At 49.5% G+C, this 17,173-nt stretch overlaps 7 protein-coding genes across 7 annotated transcripts; 3 read left to right on the plus strand and 4 right to left on the minus strand.

Annotated features, from left to right (window-relative positions):
- Positions 1 to 2,376: 2,376 nt before the first annotated feature.
- ASPGLDRAFT_120576 (uncharacterized protein) lies at positions 2,377 to 2,622 on the plus strand (the record flags this gene model as incomplete). The annotated part of the gene is made up of 1 exon (XM_022540150.1): positions 2,377 to 2,622. One exon carries the CDS (start codon positions 2,377 to 2,379, stop codon positions 2,620 to 2,622), a length of 246 nt encoding a protein of 81 aa, XP_022403701.1.
- A 1,651-nt stretch (positions 2,623 to 4,273) lies between these two features.
- Positions 4,274 to 5,059, minus strand: ASPGLDRAFT_1115307 (uncharacterized protein). Its single transcript, XM_022539589.1, has one exon. The coding sequence runs from the start codon at positions 4,885 to 4,887 to the stop codon at positions 4,369 to 4,371; it is 519 nt and encodes a 172-aa protein (XP_022403702.1). The 5' UTR covers positions 4,888 to 5,059; the 3' UTR covers positions 4,274 to 4,368.
- ASPGLDRAFT_43483 (glutathione S-transferase family protein) lies at positions 4,912 to 6,614 on the minus strand. Its single transcript, XM_022545828.1, has 3 exons — positions 6,433 to 6,614; positions 6,214 to 6,352; positions 4,912 to 6,161 (listed from the first exon to the last, which is right to left on the minus strand). The coding sequence occupies exons 1-3, from the start codon at positions 6,581 to 6,583 to the stop codon at positions 5,171 to 5,173; spliced, it is 1,281 nt and encodes a 426-aa protein (XP_022403703.1). The 5' UTR covers positions 6,584 to 6,614; the 3' UTR covers positions 4,912 to 5,170.
- A 4,389-nt stretch (positions 6,615 to 11,003) lies between these two features.
- ASPGLDRAFT_1116449 (uncharacterized protein) lies at positions 11,004 to 12,305 on the minus strand. Its single transcript, XM_022539591.1, has 3 exons — positions 12,233 to 12,305; positions 11,723 to 12,174; positions 11,004 to 11,663 (listed from the first exon to the last, which is right to left on the minus strand). Exons 2-3 carry the CDS (start codon positions 11,949 to 11,951, stop codon positions 11,146 to 11,148), a joined length of 747 nt encoding a protein of 248 aa, XP_022403704.1. The 5' UTR covers positions 11,952 to 12,174; positions 12,233 to 12,305; the 3' UTR covers positions 11,004 to 11,145.
- A 1,186-nt stretch (positions 12,306 to 13,491) lies between these two features.
- On the plus strand, positions 13,492 to 14,872 carry zrfB (low-affinity Zn(2+) transporter ZRT2). The gene is made up of 2 exons (XM_022539590.1): positions 13,492 to 13,632; positions 13,679 to 14,872. The coding sequence occupies exon 2, from the start codon at positions 13,695 to 13,697 to the stop codon at positions 14,730 to 14,732; it is 1,038 nt and encodes a 345-aa protein (XP_022403705.1). The 5' UTR covers positions 13,492 to 13,632; positions 13,679 to 13,694; the 3' UTR covers positions 14,733 to 14,872.
- Positions 14,873 to 15,012: 140 nt separating this feature from the next.
- On the plus strand, positions 15,013 to 15,507 carry fkbp3 (peptidylprolyl isomerase family protein FPR2; the record flags this gene model as incomplete). Its single annotated transcript, XM_022540101.1, has 2 exons — positions 15,013 to 15,248; positions 15,339 to 15,507. 2 exons carry the CDS (start codon positions 15,013 to 15,015, stop codon positions 15,505 to 15,507), a joined length of 405 nt encoding a protein of 134 aa, XP_022403706.1.
- Positions 15,230 to 16,726, minus strand: ASPGLDRAFT_1508658 (uncharacterized protein; the record flags this gene model as incomplete). The annotated part of the gene is made up of 2 exons (XM_022542194.1): positions 15,230 to 16,142; positions 16,194 to 16,726. The coding sequence occupies 2 exons, from the start codon at positions 16,724 to 16,726 to the stop codon at positions 15,632 to 15,634; spliced, it is 1,044 nt and encodes a 347-aa protein (XP_022403707.1). The 3' UTR covers positions 15,230 to 15,631.
- Positions 16,727 to 17,173: the final 447 nt, after the last annotated feature.

A 17,173-nucleotide genomic window follows, 5' to 3' on the forward strand; every position in this document is an offset into this window, starting at 1 on the left:
TCCGAATACAGACATGATGTTCCCATTAACGGAGTGATTGCATGGGTTGTCATGCAGCTTAATAGAATATGTCTGCTTTCATACGAACCATGAACCTTGGGTACTCGCTTGACCCGACTTTTGTGGCGCAATTAGCAAGAAAACCTTCGGCCGCGTTTCTTGATAGCTTTCTTGTCAAAGAATGGGGTGGCGTTTTCTTTGGGGAGATGAGTGGTCGGAATGGTTTGTGTTTCATCGTTTGTCCAGCATATTGGACCGTCCGTATCTTCATTTCTCTGGTTGTCGTATCTTATGACTATATCGTAGTCATATAATAGGGAAGTGGTTTCGATAGTGTAGAGTATATCCAACCAAGACTGTCAAACGTAAGACTCATTCCCGTTTTCTTTGGCGGAATCGAGGGGGATACTTCCTTCATTGACTTCTCGCTTCAGTGAGTAATCATGCTGGTTTTCCAAGTGGGTCCTCAAAAGCTGGTTGTCTTTGTATTCTATCGTGTACTTGGAGCGGAGACAGGCTTTCTATGTTCCTTTGCTGGCGTGGTTTTCATCTTCGTTCGGGGGACGATCGTGCTCTACCCATATATTCTCAAGGATCTCATTTGAGGATGGCTAGAGTATTTTTCCTTGATAAGCTAGAGGCATGATGTCGTCGACGTAGACCAGCATCAACATCCTGTGTTGCGACATTGTTAGCGTGGGCCTGGCTTGTTTCAAAAAGATCTTCCATTGGAAAAATCTTGACGTGCCTCTTCAGAGGCTGGTTGCGTTTGAAACTGACTGGGCGACTTCAGATTTGGACAGCATGTGAAAGTCCGTACGTTCCAGTCTGACTTTCTTTTCTTTGAATTATTGTAGAGCTCCCAGAGATACAAGCGCTCATTTACATAAGCGACATGGCTGGTCTCTATTGTGGCGGTTTTGAAGCATAGATGTCTTGCGCCTCGCTAGGAACATGTTAAGCAAAAGTTCTAGCGATGAATAAAGTCTTAGGCCGGTCCACACATCTCCTAATGGGCTTCAAACCGAAGAGGAATGAATCTCGTTGTCTGAATGACCAAAGGTCTTCGTCCCAGGACATTTGGTCCAGGGCACTCTTTATGGGGGAATGTCTTTATTGCTTTGAGGTATCTCCTTGGAGGCTGGTTTAGCTCGAACCAAACTCCGTACTCTGGGCAGTGTCGCCAGGAACATCTGCCTGTCCTGTACGGTAAAAGCTTCTGGACTCTTTCAGGATAACCTGTACTTTCTTCTTAGATGCTGGCGAAGTTTGTGCATTGAGATGTGAAGCTCCTCGCATACATCTGTACCCACGAGAAACTGGTGTCAGGGAGCATTTTTCAATTGACTGCAAGCTGATGGGCGCGCATTTTCTTGTACGAATCGTACAAGGTTTCGTCCGCTGGAAAAACCTTATGCTGACGTTAAACGTGCTTGTCGAGAACAGTTAGTTGGATTTTCTGAAAGCGTCCCTTGCACCTTCATATGTGTAAGGTAGGATTGCTTCGGCCCTTTTAAAGCACGTGGCCGCGTGTGCTCTAGCATATGCCAGTACCGAGTTGGAGTAGCTCGGACAATAAAGCTCGAGGAGACTTGATCCCTCAATTGTTTTCTTTAACCACTGTGGATAATCAGGGAGACTTTGACTGGTCTCGCGAAACAATTGTCGGCGAAAAGAGTCGATGAAAATTGTTCGGCTGCATGCACAAAACTTGATCAACGCAGTCAATATCCTCTTTCACGCCAAGCTGTTCTGAGACGAGAATTCTCTTCACTTAAATAGTGCATGTTTGGGCATAGACTACGCTCTCCAGTCTCGCAATTCTGATCATTAACGCCTGAGCTTTCACTATCCTTGCTCAAAGCGCTAGCTGTGTTATTATTCTGACACCAAGCGTTTGCTGATGTGCTGGATTCAAATATTGACAGCTCAAGATTTTTCTCATGGCCCATAGATGGGATCAAGGCTCAATAGCAAATGACCTCCTCTGAGGGCAGTTTCCGCTCAATGACTGAACAACCCATACAGAGTGCTAAACCAGACGCTACACACCTACAAGAGAGCCCAGGCACCATGGACCAAGGCAATGACAGCAATAACGCGCACCAGCACCCCCGACAGATCCTACCTGACCGTGAAGTGTTCAAAGGAGACATTGCTTCCTATCAGAACTTCAAACACCTCCTGAAAGCAAAGCTCTATGTTGACAGGCAAGCCTTGGGAGGTCCCTATGAATGCCTTTGGTATGCTTATGGACGATTGTCTAGCAATGCAGCCAGTCATATTCTCTTATGAATAATTGCCAACACTGATTCTCCCACTGCAGTAAATGACGACACAGTAGCCAAACTTTTTGAGCACCTTGATTTCGACTAAATGGACAAGGAGCTTCAGAGGAAGGCCATGCACAACCTCAGCGCATTAAAACAAGGCAGTAGGACTATCAATGAACTGCTTTCAACCTTTGACTGCTACTTGATGGAAGCCAGCCAACAGAACCAGCCTGATAATATGAAGATATTCTGGTTGGAAAACACCCTCAATGATGATATCTTCAACTTACTTGTTAACACACCCACTTGCAATACATTTAGACTGTGTCCAACTCCAGAGTGTCTATGATAAACACCAGAAGTACCAGCAGCACACTGCAGAACACCAGTGTGTGTGTGTGTGTGTGTATATCTATTTTACGTCGAGGTTCGGGTCTTTCCACGCATCCTTTGGAAGTGGGAAATCGGGAGCGGAAAAGCCCTGGTCCCGGTGCGGGACATACGACGGGCAGATCGGAACTGCCTGTTACCTAGCTAAACTACCATCTATCATCTAATAAAGGGAAGAGAGAGGGGGGGGTTTTCATGACTGTCAAACAGCAAATTGAGCGTATTGGTTTGAAATGAAAAGCAAGAACGCGAACAAGAAAGGCAGAAAGTAGTACAATGAAAGGGGAAATAAAGGGAAGAGAGAGATAGAGGGGGGGAGACCAGAGGTAAGCCTGGACGCCCTGAATTTGGCAAGTTTAGGCGTCTAATGGCGTCGGCAGATGGCTGTATAGAAGTGTGATTTTCCCAGCCACTCTGCATAGGCCGTGAATCCTGCCTTTGTGCTGAGAATATCAGTCACTGGCTGGCGGCCCCATGGATGTGCTGCTGCTTTGCGACCCTCTGCAGTGATAGAAGTGGGATGGCTCCTTTCTGTGACCACATGAGCATGTCAGCAGGGCATCCTCGTGTTTGAAGCGCTCATGGTACTCTACAAAGTCACCATGGTCGCTCCTGGCGGCAAGGAGGCGGCCCAGGGCTGTTCGTGGAAGGAGGAGCTCTGGGGGACGTTTCTCTAGGCCTATCCCGAGGTCCTTGTATCATTTGGGGGCCTTTTCTGACCAGATCTGTACAAAGGCGTTCCAGCGCATCCTCTGAGTTATTCGCTTGGCGGCTGCTATTGAGGCAGGTGCCCAACAAGTAAAGAAAACGAGGAGGGCTAGGGGCTCTGCCCTACGCCCGAATGCCCCGGGCAAAAAGGCCGGTTTCGGGGCGAGGAACAGGTACGAGAATGTCATATAAGTAGTAAAACCGAAAGGGACGGGGGGAGACCCACCGTCCAGGCACGGGCAGTCTGCCATAGTCCCAGGAGCTGAATATGGACTATAAACTTGAATAAATCACTCAATCAATCGCGGAGGGTGGTTCGGGGTATGTCAAAGTGGCGTGCTGCTTCGCTAATAGAGAGGATTTCTTGCTTCTTTATAGCCTGGATAGCTAGTAAGATCCTACTCTCCTGCTCTATTAAATTTCGAGAGCTTTGAGAGCGAATTGGTGGCATGGTGGGTGGTTGAAGTATTAGAGTCTAATTAATCAACGCGTTTCGCGTTGGGGTGGCGGCTCGCTTGGGATGGTGGCTCGCTTGGGAATTACGTTAGTTATGTCACGGGCCCGGAATAGTTAGTTAGTTACTAGTAGATACTAACGAACTGAATTCCTATCTAAACTATTGTAGCCATCGACGAGAATATCGAATCTGGAGAAGAAAAGGAAAGAAGAGGAAAGGCCTATTTACATGAAGATATTGGTAGGAGTTGTGCGGCATCGCTAAACAGCTGTTTGTCTTAATTGCCTGCATGGCATCGTTTGCCATGTTGATGATGTTTGTCGATAAAGGCGCTGAGCTGAGCCGTCACAGCCCACAGGATCAAGTCAACCAGTTTTCATAAGCTTTCAAGAAATCGCCCAGACATGGTCAAACCACACTCAAGCACCCGGCATACAGCCAGGCAGGGTGCAGGTGAAATACAGGCATTGAAGGCAATGAAGAAGCTGGCAAAGAAGCCAAGATGGGCTGCCATGGCCCCCCTGGAACTCCCTATAGCACCTACCTTAATAGCAGCCGCCAAGCGGGCAGCCCAGAGGGTACACTGGCAGGCTTTTGCACAGTACTGGTCAGGAAAGACCCCCAAACGATACAAGGACCTTGGAATAGGCTTAGAAAAACGCCCCCCCCCCAAGAGCTCATTTTGCACATCAGTCCAGGTCGACTGCAATTAAGTCTATCAAAATTAACGCAATTAAGCCTACTGACAAACTCATCCCAGGCGAATTTTCTGTTCACAGCCAACCGAACTTCCGCAGCTATGCTGAAACGCGGCACATTCCCCAGAACAGCATTGACCTGCTCTTCGACCCAGGCTGTTGTCGCGTTTGCTCGGATAGCAGGTATGGGTTTCCTGTGATTCTTGATGGATTCATGGACCCGCGCTGCTCTTCTCCAATGGGTTTTGAATTCATTGTCTGGAATGCTCGCGCGGATTTCTGGAGAGTTCTGGAGGTGCTTGTATAGTTGTGCAATGGCTTCGTCGAGCTTGCTGCGGGCGTTCAGCAGCAATCCTAGCATTTGCTTGTACTTTGCGTAGCGTTCGGGGGCTGGAAGTTTTCAATGTGTGTGAGGGCTGGGGTGAGGTTGGGATTATTTCGTCGGACGGATTCGACGAGAGCCCTCAATGGGGTGAAGTCGTTGGTTATCAGACCACTCATTTTGACTGCTAGATAGCAGAGACATTTGTTTTTGATGTGTCGGGAAGAGATCGTAATGGTGAGGAGAACAGAATGATAAAAAGAAATAGTCATGTGACATGATAGCTACACATTTTAGCGCTAAAATACAACTACAATTCGCCCTAAGCAGCCAAGAAGTCACTCGCACTGAGATCAAGGTTGCTCAAATCCACGTCCCCTGCCTCATCTTTTTGTGCTTCCGCTTCCTCCTCGATAACAACACCGAACAACCCTACATGAAACACATATCCAATCAACGCAGCAACACCACCTGCCACCATCGCCATAGACAGAAAGACATCTTTCTTCTGGCCGGTGACATATTGCGACAGAGCCTGCTTCTCAATTCCAGATAGGTCAGAGGACTCGGCTGCCTCGCGCAGGCGGTTGTTGTTGCGAATGTCGCGCACGATAGGAGTCGCATCAACTAGGGTATTGAGCAGTGTACCCCCAACCTTAACCGCGTTGACCCGCTCAGGAGCTTGCCAGGGTAAAGGGGACGAGGACGATCGAACGCCATCCAGCGCTTGAGCAACATCCACCTTGTTACCAACGCAGCGTTTCAGCATGCGCCCCGTGTATGAAGTCACGCCAGGCCCCTTGCTCTGCATCGCATCGCGCAGCCATGTATACGACATCTCCGGCACAACCGCAAGAGCCATAAATCCCAGCGCCAAGCAGTCCAAGCTACATGGCGCAGAGTCGGATAGGAGATATTCCTTTTCGCCCAGTATCTCCTCCAAAGGCTCGAACAGCTCCGCTGTCAAGCCTTCCAGCTTGAATTGGTTCTGCTGCGAGGTCTTGCCCAGCAGACCCGAAACGGTGTCGCGCGGCCGCTTGATGAAGTTCTGTGGAACTTGTCCGGCGGCGGCGGCGGCAGAGTGTTCGCGCTTTCGCTGTTCCTCGAGGGCGTCAAGGTCGAGCGAGGAAACGCCCAGGTGTTCTGTGCGGGTTTTGGCAGCGGAGTGTAACTTCGGAGGGAGGATCCATTGATTCGGCCATTGGAGGATAGAAGCGTAGGCAGGGGAGGTGTGGTTGTAGTAGTTTTGACTCGTGACGTAGAGGGAGAGATCGAGAAGGGGTTGACCACGGGATTCCAGGAAAGAGGAGAATCTATAGTACAGTTAGTTCAACCATTTGTCACTCACCAGCACAGGTAACATACGCTATGTTATCCGCCCTCTGGACCTCACCCAACCCCCGATCCAAATCCCACGACCCATCCGAATATTGACGAACATAATCCACAATATTCCTAAACCGACTCACCCAGGTCGATCCATTTCTCAACGCAGGCAGTTCGTCTAGTCATAGTCATAGCGCGTCAATAAATTGATCTTGATTTTTCAAATCAAACAATTCTCCGAAACGAGTGGGCACTCACTAGTCGGCGACACGGAAGGATCACTACTTGGAACCAGCACCCAGTTCTCCCTGGGAACAGCGAGCGAAAAGTAGGCAACAGCCGCTAGACATTGCGGGTCAATGGAGGGGAGCGAAAATGCAGGGCCCCAGATATGCAGTTCCAGAACCATGATAAGGAAGGATTTTGGGATGCGCTGGGAGGGGAGGGATTGGTAGTGAGCGGAAGTTGGGGATCACGTGGGTGTGGTTGTTTGCGCGGAGGCGGAGTATCCTGCCGGATTGGGGTATATTGCAGGTATGTATGTACGAGTATCATTCTGTATTACAATGCATGCGATGCAGTTCTCATTGGTAAGGTATTATTGATAAGGTATTATTGGCAAGGTGATAATGCTATCACAGCTATATCTGATGCCATTTGATAGCGATGTCAGTGCGCGCTTCATATGAACGAAACAGGTACATAGCCACCTACGGATAAGTGATTAACAGCCTGTCTTATACTCTGATCAACCGCGGACACTAATTCCATCCATTCAGATTCAATAGCAGACTCACGATCCCGATCCATCCGGCGATAAGGCCTCTAGATGGTGCCATAGTGATGCTATCTGAAAAGGAGTGCATATCAGAGAATTCTACGATGGGCAAGCGTTAGTCCCGACACTATCGATTTCTTCAGCATAGCCGGCGACATGAGACTAGTGTCGATAGTGAAACCTTCGTCTAGTACGATAGCGGTGCAGTACAGAGTACGTAGTAGTAAGATGGATGTTGTGTGCTGTAAATGCAAGACAGAAGCAGAACTGCTCTGTTGGTGTTGGGTATATATTAATCTATTGTACATGCCATCGATTCAGATAAATTCAAGTCCCCATGCATCGCAATAAAACAAAAAGAAACCAGAAATAAGAGGTAAATGAAGAATGTAGCCAAAAGTAGCAGTCCCAAGAGATTCCACCCCGCATCTCGGTAATCAAGATGAGACCAATAGGCCATAGACCAATTGATCATGCATGGCCATGGCATGTCGCGCACGTCCGTTGCCTGATCCTTTCGATGGAATGATTTGTGATGATAGTCAGATTGCGCGATAAGGTGCAACGTCGAAGAATCTCAAGGTGCCGTCACCGAGCGAGAATAATTAGGACCAGGCGCCCGCGCGTTGTCCGAGTAGAATAGTGGTGGGGGGGGAAACAACGCCTCAGATAGATGCGCGGCGAGTCATATGCAGTAGAATGTAAAGTAATGTAAATCGAAGTTTTTAAGCCGAATGAATCATGATATCAAGATGCTGGTAGAATGCAAGTTCCCATATCGTAAACGCCCTCGAGGGTTTTTGTAGTTGGCAATTGTCTTAAAGGAGTGAAGCAAAGCCGCTCGAGTATAACCGGGTCATCAAGTCGTCAAGAGCCCATGGTAGATAATTATTTGGGCAGCGGAGGAAGAGGGCCCTTGGGAGGGGGGCCAGGGCAAGGAGGGAATTGCGAAGTGTTTCCGACAGAAGGCATTGTATAGGTGGTGGTTGTAGTGGAAAAGGAGCGTAGAGTATAGAGTAGTGACTTTGTAGTAGTGATAACTGGTAGTCTTGTAATCTTGTAGATAGAAGAGTTGAATGATGAGCCATCCAGACGAAACATGGCCGGTTCTTATAGTGCGATCCCCCGTTGTCTGGTTTTTTTTTTTTTTTTTTTTTTTTTTTTTTTTTTTTTCTCTCTGAGTCTTTCCCAGGAGATGGACCCACATCAAGTTTAGTCGGGGTGGATCGGCGGTGACGTCGTGGTACCGGATGTACCTGAATCCTGATTGGCTTGGCCTGGTAGTCGATAAGTCATGGACTGCCGCAAAAGGAAATAAGGGAGAAATCTTCTAGAAGCTGTTTTCCGTCCAAACTCCACCGGCCGGCCGTGTGGCTGCGGAGTGTTTCGGTACGGTATCTTCTTTGTAATTCTTGATTTTTGACCTTCCCATTTGGAAACTATTAGCCGAGCACTACCAACTATTGTTACCTACAAAGTTGTACTCAGACGGCGACTCCGGAGGCTCTAGTACACTGTAGTTAGAGCGGCTAGATTATTACACTCTCTTTGTGTGTGGTGACACTACTCAGCCTGATCAGTGAGATTATCACGTACAGGGATTTTCACAGCGCTACGATAACGCCAACCGTCTCCTGAATCAATCAGAAATCGGGATTGCTGCAGGGATTATGCAGGCGCATTGACAGAAGTGCTTTTGTTTTTGGTTCTTTGCCTTTTCTCTGCCACTCTCGCGCTGTATTTTTCAACACGTGCGGTTTGCAGATCAGGTGCCCGCCGAAAAAGGGGAGGATCATCCAGCTTTCATTCAAACCGCCCGAAGCGCTTGATGTGACATGCTCCAGAGTACTGGAACTGTACAGAGTCAGGTTACTACTTGCACTACAGAGTACTCCATACGGAGTCTCTCGCTCCGATTCTTACGCGAATGCTGACTGAATAACCGGATTCAGGGGTAATCCGGTGTTTCTGGCAGATATGACAGGTCCATTTTTTTTTTTTTTCTTTTCTCTTTTTCGCGCTCGGATCCTGCAGTTTCAGGGGTAAGAAGCCGGCCATTGCACTTGTTTTACCTTGCGCATGGGGCTTTTTGGTAGCCTTGCAGGAAATTCATGAATATCATTATACTTTTCCGTCGCAATTCCCTGCACCCCAGGGTGCTCTGCTCCGTCTCTGTCCTGTCTATTCACTAGTGGCTAGTGCACTCTGCCATATCCATCCATCGCAGCGTTATCTTAAAACCAACGGTCAGACCGCTATGAGTCACTCGTATACGAGGGGGATATACACTCTGTGGTTGCCTGTCAGGATGGAATCCTTGATGACCGGTCTCATGATCAGTTGTAGTCATAATGATCATATGTTGTACGTGCCATCCCTGCGCTGTGCCTCTTTTTTTCTCCTCAGTGCCGGTTGATCATGTATGTCACTGCGGCAGGAGATCATTGTTGTGGGCTGTGGACTTGATGGAGGGTTATGACTACTGCAAGATGGATCACGCAATGTGGATGTTGCAGTTTCAGCTTTGTTGCCACTTGTCGATATGCAGGAACACCGGGTCTCAATTCTTGGCTTATGCCTGCCGTACAGTACAGCGCTTGTAATGTGGCTGGGCGGCTAAAGCAATCAAGTGGGGAAATGTAAAATGAAGCCCCCTCTCCACTGTCGAGAAGAAAAGCGTTCATTCCGCACCGTTGGGTTCCGTCCGTTCCTTTCCTGTTCCTGTTTCCTCTCCTTTCTTTGAACTCTCTGAACCTACGTTTATTATGGGGAACACACTTCATTGCCGTGATCATCGCTGTTTCGCGGAAATTAAGCACTTGAAGCGATAGCCTCGGTACGGAACAATGGAGTTATCCTTTTGCTAGTACAGAGTATGTATGTACTCCGTTAAAAGGGAAGACCCGACAACTCAAAACCTGTTTTACACTTTTCCAGAAGATGTTTATTTCCCAGACAAGACAAGACACGTATCCAAAGTCTGACTCCCAGGCTCTGTTAATTAGAGCCGGTCATTCATCGGATTTACCATACCATAACCAATAATACCCGTTCCTTACCAGCACAGTACCGTATCAACCCTTTCCAGAATCCTTCCCGAAGCCTTCTCTCGCCCTTCCATCCCGATCCAGTAATCCATACTTACTCGTACACAGGCGCACTCTCTGGTACGGGTGGCTCCAGCGTTCGTCTCTGGGCTCCAGTGCGGTCCACCATGAACCGTTTTGAGTAACTCAAGGTGGAAAATAATTGCGGTCTGTCGTGGAATTGATCCAGAATGACGTTGAGTTGCTGTCTATCGGTATCGTTTGCCGTAGCTGCTATACGGAGTTACTCTTATGCTACCGAGTAGGCGGGTCGGGAATTTCTCGGGACGGAGGACTCGGATTACGGATTACTACTCCGTAGCGTAGCATTTGGAAAGACGGTGTAGGCTGTGATAGTAATTTCATCTAAGACTATGGAGTACAGTGAAAAAAATTTTTCATGGCTTTCGATAAAGCACAGTACTAACACAGAAACCACATTGATCCGTTCTCAGTTCACCTGCATGGATCGTAGTAGGTTAATCATTATTGCGCCACGCCGCAACTCTAAAGGGGGATCTTCAATGCTCCGGTACGTGTACAGAAAGGAGAAAGATGATCCAGTCTGAAACGAGATCTGTTTGGCTCGTCTTTTTTTCTTGGGAGGGGGGGGGGGGGGCTGTTGTGTTACCACAGTCTTGGGACGAGACGAAACGGCTACAGGTACTTTATTCTTAACTGGGTTGATACAGGGTGTTGTTTTGGACATGTCGGATATCAATTGATTAAGGGTGTGTTGTACAGCATATACGGAGTACAAGAAGTATAAAACAGTCGACTCGTTCTTACTTGTCGTATGCAATGCAGAGACCCTGTACTCCATACCTGCAATGCTGTGTTACCAGCTGTCAGGATTCAACGGCTCATCGGCCTGTGTTACTATGATCGGAGTCTATTGCCGACAAATCCGGCGCCCCTGTCATCTGACAGTGAAGCAGGGAAAGTCCGCTGCGTGATTACTGCCCATGTCTGGCCGGACTGCGGATAAGATTCTGTAAGAATCTGGCCATTCTAGGCATGTAGGCATGGATACGGTTCCTGGCCTTCCGAATTGTACAACCTTGGCACTGGCCCTTCCGAGGATGACCGGCAATGCCCCCAGGCAGCTTATTCCTCATCCATGTCCCCCTGGGCCTGAGTGGCCATCCATTCCTCCATGAGGACTTGGCGCTTCGGTTCAGCCGTGTCAGCCTGCTTAGCGGCGACGCCTTTGCGCGTGACCAGTAGGCACAGCACCCAGCCGTAGATGTTGAAACTCTCGTAATTCGTCTGGAACCGCAGTTTCTTCTCATCTTGGTCCTCCTCGTCTAACGCTGCGTGTTTGCCTTTTTGCCTTTTCGATGTCCGTTGATGCTCTGGCGATGCGTCGGGTAAATCTGTCTCTGCTGGTCGCTTGGTAGACGTGTCGTCATCTGTGGCGGCAGGAATATTATGCAGGCTCGGCTCTGTCTCGTCGTCGTTGTCGTCGTCGCTTTCGACTAGGATCCCCGTATCAGCTGAGCCGGCAGCTTGGTCTATGGGTTTCCTCTTTTGTGCATCGTCGGGTTCTTCGAATGTCTTTTGTCGCGTGAGAAGCGAATGACGCGTGCGGGATTCACGAAGGAACAAGGCAACCTCAAAGTCATCTACCACCAGTCAGTCAATAACAATTTAATAAAGTGGTCATGACACACTTATCACATACCCTCGGCGATCACATCTTTAACCGGATTCCCTTTCTTCCTGGTTAAAAGCCGTTCATTTTCCTCACGCAACTTGGGCAGGACGAGCGGTCGGATGGTGGCGAAGATCCGCGGGAGGACGGGATCGCGGGAGTTGAGCAGCCATCGGGTGTCAGAGGGGTTGTCGAGGTAGATTCGACATTCTAGGACGGAGTATTTGCTGATTCTGAGATATCGGCGGATGGGTGGCATGTTGAGGTGCAGGAAGTGGAGAGAGGGGCGGAAACCATCTCCAACGGCGATGACTCTGGCACGGGCATCACGTACATACAGAGAGTACTATCAAGTTTGTACAAATACATACAGAGCACTAACTACGGAATGCTGACTGATCATAGGTGTGTGTTCGTACACTCTAAAATATATCTGGCTACAGATATTACACTGCTGAACAAAATATATTCTCATTGGCACAGCAATATATATCGGACCGGAGTTCTGCGCATCCTCCGTAGTCGGACACAACAATCCACAGCGTTCAATATCAACCAACCTCTCGCTAATGCGCGATTTCAACTCTAAGACAGCACTTGTCCATAGTCTACTCCAGCAATGCAGTACGGCGGGGTCAACGCCGCTCTTAATCTCTCAATCTGAGATACGTACTGTACAGAGTACTCCGTACTAACATCGAGAGTCCTGCCTGAAGACCCCGTGCTGTGGTCAATGACAGCCAGATCTGTAGCTTATCTGCACTGCAACTACATGCAACCTTAAGAGGGTAGAGTACCTTGTAGGAATCAACGACGACTTTTACCATCTCCCATAAGGCTCGGTCGCGTGTCGAGATGAAGCCGGATTGGGAATAGTTCCTTGCGGGTACAACCGTCTACATGCTATTATTTAATGGGGGATCTGATTGGTGGATGGGAGACCCCCGCGGGATCGGGTTAGCCTCAGGGACGACAGGACGACATCTGAACAGCAGAACAACTCATAGAGAGAGAGAGAGAGAGAGAGTACGGAGTACAGGATAGAGCATTCAGTACAGAGTATCTGAATAGCTGCTCTTGGCTCCAGGTAAGATATCCTCACTATACAATACTGAAAGTGCAGTGCTGACACAAGCAGGGTTACCGTCCCCAAGGTCCTCAAGGTCCCCGCCGAAAAATTCCTGAGTGCTTGACGTCGTCCACTTTCTCCCAAGGTCCTCATGATCCCACCGAGCGAAAGAGACTTCCACCACCATGCCTCCCCTCCTCTATTGCCAAAGTCAGCGCATTAGCCGCTGTCATCGTCTCCGTTATTATCGTCGTCGTTTCAGATCTTGACAGTCCCTTCCGGCCGATTTCGAAATACCTCATCCATCTCTCTCTCCGCCGGCGCAGTCTATACAGAATCCTACGGGTACCCAGGACCACTCTTTGTCTAGAGTACTTCTGCTAAAGGTCCTCATCCTGGTCTCACCTGGCTCAGTCTGGCTCAGTCTGGCTCAACCGAACTCGACTATCCCTGCTGTTGTTTCGTGTGAACCTCTCGTTTAGGAAGCCTTGCCGCAACAGAGGACCTTGAGGACGACCTAAGACGACGGCAACGCCCGAATTGCTGCCTTTAACATATACACACGCGGCCATTCACACTCGTCCATCCTCATTAATCTACCGTACGAGCGACCTTGGCATTAAATTAAAAGTGCATCGCCAGACTCAATACGAGAACCTTGGTTGGAGCAAGCTATTTGACGCTCAGGAGATCGCTGGTACTTATATCTCGGCCTGCTGCACGTCTCCTCTCTCTTTTCTTGTCCATCTCTTGTCACGCTTGGCCTGGTGCTTGTTTAAATCCTTCGTTTTTATTGGGCCATTCAGTCGCACATTTCTGGTCGCCCGTCAAATCTCAGATCGGCCCGTGCCACAAGTTTTATTTTTTTATTTTTTTTATTTTTTTATAACTCTCCCTTTTGTTTCTCCTCGAGTCGCCTTTTTCTAGCCGACAATGGCGTCTCAATTGATTCATACACTCGCCCCTCGGGCGGAAACCTGCGACACTAGCAACGACTATGACGGCCGCATGGGTTTGCGTATTTCTTCCGTCTTCGTCATCTTGATCGCTTCGACCTTTGGCGCTGTCTTCCCCGTCATGGCCCGTCACCTGAGCAACTCCGGTGTTTTTAAATGGGGCTTCTTCATCGCCAAGTTCTTCGGTTCTGGTGTCATTATTGCGACTGCATTCATCCATCTTCTCGGTCCTGCAGAGGAAGCTCTGACCAATGAATGTCTTACGGGCCCCATTACCGACTACAGCTGGGTGGAAGGAATCATCCTGATGACCGTTGTGGTCTTGTTCTTTGTGGAGCTTATGGTAATGCGGTATGCTCACTTTGGCGCGGACCACGCCCACGAGGCGGTCGGAGATCATAGCCCAACAGTCATCGAAGCCCCGATACACGACTCCAAGGACCACGTCCCCGGCCAGGATCACCTGGGCCACTCGCGCGAGCACGTCGATGAGGAAGCAGGTCTGAAGGAACGTGTCGAAGAGTACATGGCGCAATTGACCGCGGTTTTCATTCTCGAATTCGGTGTCATCTTCCACTCCGTCTTCATCGGTCTCACCCTAGCTGTGTCTGGCGACGAGTTCATCACCCTGTACATTGTCCTTGTTTTCCACCAAATGTTCGAAGGCCTGGGTCTGGGATCCCGTCTGGCAATGATCCCGTGGCCGCGCTCCAAGCGGTGGACACCCTACATCCTGGGCATCGCCTTCGGTCTGTCGACGCCCATCGCCATTGCCATCGGCCTGGGTGTGCGCAAGAGCTACCCCCCAGAGGGCTACACGACGCTCATCGTCAATGGCGTGTTCGACTCGATCTCCGCCGGTATCCTCATCTACACTGCCCTGGTGGAGCTGATGGCGCACGAATTCATGTTCAGCGCCTCGATGCGGAAGGCTCCGATCCACGAGGTCCTTGCTGCGTTTTTCCTTTTGTGTCTGGGTGGTTTGCTGATGGCGCTCTTGGGTAAATGGGCTTAAAAAATGGGATTTATGGGTAATGGATATTTATGGTTTCTTTTTTTTTTTTCAGTTTTTAAAAGGTACATATGGGATAAACTAAGTTATTATTGCATTGTTAGCAAATGAATTGCTTTCTTTAATATTTATTCTGTGCCCCGTAGCGTTACCATAGCTCCCGTCCCAACTTCCGTAGTGAACTTGAACCTCCGCTCCGCACCCACACCCAACAACTGTCATCAACACCACACCCACCACCACCACACCCACCACTACTACTCACCACCCGACCGATACCAAAATGAACCTCCTAAAATACCTCTCCCTAACCCTCCTCGCCCCCGTGGCCCTCGCCTCCTCTCCCTCCCTCGACATCAAAACAACCAAATCCGTCTCCTGCACCCGCAAAACCCAACCCGGCGACACAGTCCAAATGCACTACCGCGGTGCCCTGGCCGACGGCAACGAATTCGACTCCAGCTATAAGCGTCACGCGCCGTTGGTGTTTCCCGTGGGGAAGGGGGTTGTTATTAAGGGGTATGTTCTCCCCGTGTATTAGGATTGCGTTGCGTTGCGCGAGGTTTGATTGGATGACTGGGTTGAATGGCTTGCTGATAATGAGGGCAGATGGGATCAAGGATTACTCGACATGTGCGTTGGAGAGAAACGGACGCTGACTATTCCGCCCGAGTATGGGTATGGGAGTCGGGGGGTGGGTCCGATTCCGGGGGGTGCGACGTTGGTGTTTGAGACGGAGTTAGTGGGGATTGAGGGGGTTGATAAGGATGAACTTTGATTCTATATATCAGGAGAAAGAGATCCTCTAGGGTATCACTATGCTATGCAGATGCAATATTGTACAGAATGAGATGTATACATATCCAACAATCCAAACTTGACCCAATTCCACGGGAGGAAGATCAATCCATAGCATCCAATGCATTCTCCTCCTCATCCTCACCAACCAAAATCCCCACCAAACACTCCCCCAGTATAGCATCCCAATTCACCCACGGATGAACCTCCAAAAACAACTTCGCAGAATCCTTCCCCGCCCCCCTCAACAACTCCCCCTTCCCGCCCGGATGAAACGGCACATACGGCTGGATATTAAACACTTTCCCTTGATACGACGTCCACGCGTCGCGGCCCTTTCGTCCATTTTGTATCTTGAGCATTGAGGGCGTTACGCGGATGAGTTGCGCGGGGAGGTTTTCGCCGCGGAGGTTGGCTTTTGGGTTCGAGGTTAGGGCGGCCCAGTCTAGGGGGGAGAAGCCGGGTTCGAGGACTGCTCTTTTCGAGGAGGGGGCGGTTGAGGAGGGGAGTTTGAGGGAGGCTTGGACGGGTGGTGCGAGGCTGTTGGTTGGTGGTGCGAGGCGTTGGGGGCCGCGTTGTGAGGATGCGGCGGAGGGAGGGGGTGCGAGGGAGTTGCTGTTGAGGCGTGGCGGTTTGCGTCCGGGGATGGGGCCGGGGCTCAGGAACTGGGATTGCTGTTGTTGTCCTGTTGCGCGGTTTCGAGGGAGAGGAGGAGGGGGCATTAAGGAGGAAGAATCTGCTTGCGGCGATAGTGTTGACGAAGGCGACGGCGACGGCGTCGGTGGGAGTGGTCGTGGTGGCATTGTGGCGGCTTGTCTGGCCACTGTATCGGTGGAAGAATTATGATGAAGAGAGGAATTGTTATGGTTCGAGGAAGCTGTAGATTTTGCCGATCTGTCTTCCGCCGCGGAGTCATCGAGATCGAGGACGGGCACTTCTAGCACCGGTGCGCTCGCGGATGCTTTTGGTGTTGATTGTTCCTCTGCATTTTCTTCGTTTTCTTTCGCAGACACCGGTTCTATCTTTGGAATAACGGGCGGTTTGGCCTTATCCGTGGTTCGCGCATTATTTCGCGGAGGAGCTTCGGGGATCGATCCCGGGGGCGTTGAGGCTGGCTCCGATGACCATGTATGAGGGGGGAAACGGTAGAGTACGTAGCATGCCGTTGCAATTATCGTGGCCACTCCTACCCAGCCCATACTGGGCAGTAGTTAAGAAAAGAGGCGAAGTAAAGAAGAATTATGGGAGAATGAAGGTGTTGAAGATGCAGAGTCGCAAAATAAAAGAAACGACGCCGATGGATGCCGCTGCTTACTATTACCCCTGGTCTAGACTATCCCACATTTTCCGATCGATATGATCCTACTGGGATATTAATTGATCGCTGATGCTAACTAAATATGGCATCCAATCATTCATGCCTAATATCTAATGGCGATCAACTGCTACGGGGCGATTGACTGGAACGGATATCCCCAGACAACCAAATATCCACCTCTAGCCACCAACCTCTTAAAAAAAAAAAAAAAAAAAAAAAAAAAAAAAAGAACATACAATCGAATGAGTCTGGGGAAAATATCCTATTAGCCTCAGCGGCCATGATGTCAGGTAACCATCATCCCGGGCACAAATATCCGTGGACTCGA

Source organism: Aspergillus glaucus (genome assembly GCF_001890805.1).
Source record: "Aspergillus glaucus CBS 516.65 unplaced genomic scaffold ASPGLscaffold_4, whole genome shotgun sequence".
Lineage (NCBI taxonomy): Eukaryota > Fungi > Ascomycota > Eurotiomycetes > Eurotiales > Aspergillaceae > Aspergillus > Aspergillus glaucus.

Excerpts from the sequence above, each read along its gene's own strand:
- ASPGLDRAFT_1115307 (XM_022539589.1), bottom strand. The coding sequence starts at position 4,887 with ATGCTAGGATTGCTGCTGAACGCCCGCAGCAAGCTCGACGAAGCCATT.
- ASPGLDRAFT_43483 (XM_022545828.1), bottom strand. The coding sequence starts at position 6,583 with ATGGTTCTGGAACTGCATATCTGGGGCCCTGCATTTTCGCTCCCCTCC. Across the intron at positions 6,353-6,432 it reads TCCTTCCGTGTCGCCGACTA|ACGAACTGCCTGCGTTGAGA; the intron begins GTGAGTGCCCAC and ends GACTATGACTAG. Across the intron at positions 6,162-6,213 it reads CAGAGGGCGGATAACATAGC|ATTCTCCTCTTTCCTGGAAT; the intron begins GTATGTTACCTG and ends ACTGTACTATAG.
- ASPGLDRAFT_1116449 (XM_022539591.1), bottom strand. The coding sequence starts at position 11,951 with ATGCCACCCATCCGCCGATATCTCAGAATCAGCAAATACTCCGTCCTA. Across the intron at positions 11,664-11,722 it reads TAAAGATGTGATCGCCGAGG|ATGACTTTGAGGTTGCCTTG; the intron begins GTATGTGATAAG and ends GACTGGTGGTAG.
- zrfB (XM_022539590.1), top strand. The coding sequence starts at position 13,695 with ATGGCGTCTCAATTGATTCATACACTCGCCCCTCGGGCGGAAACCTGC.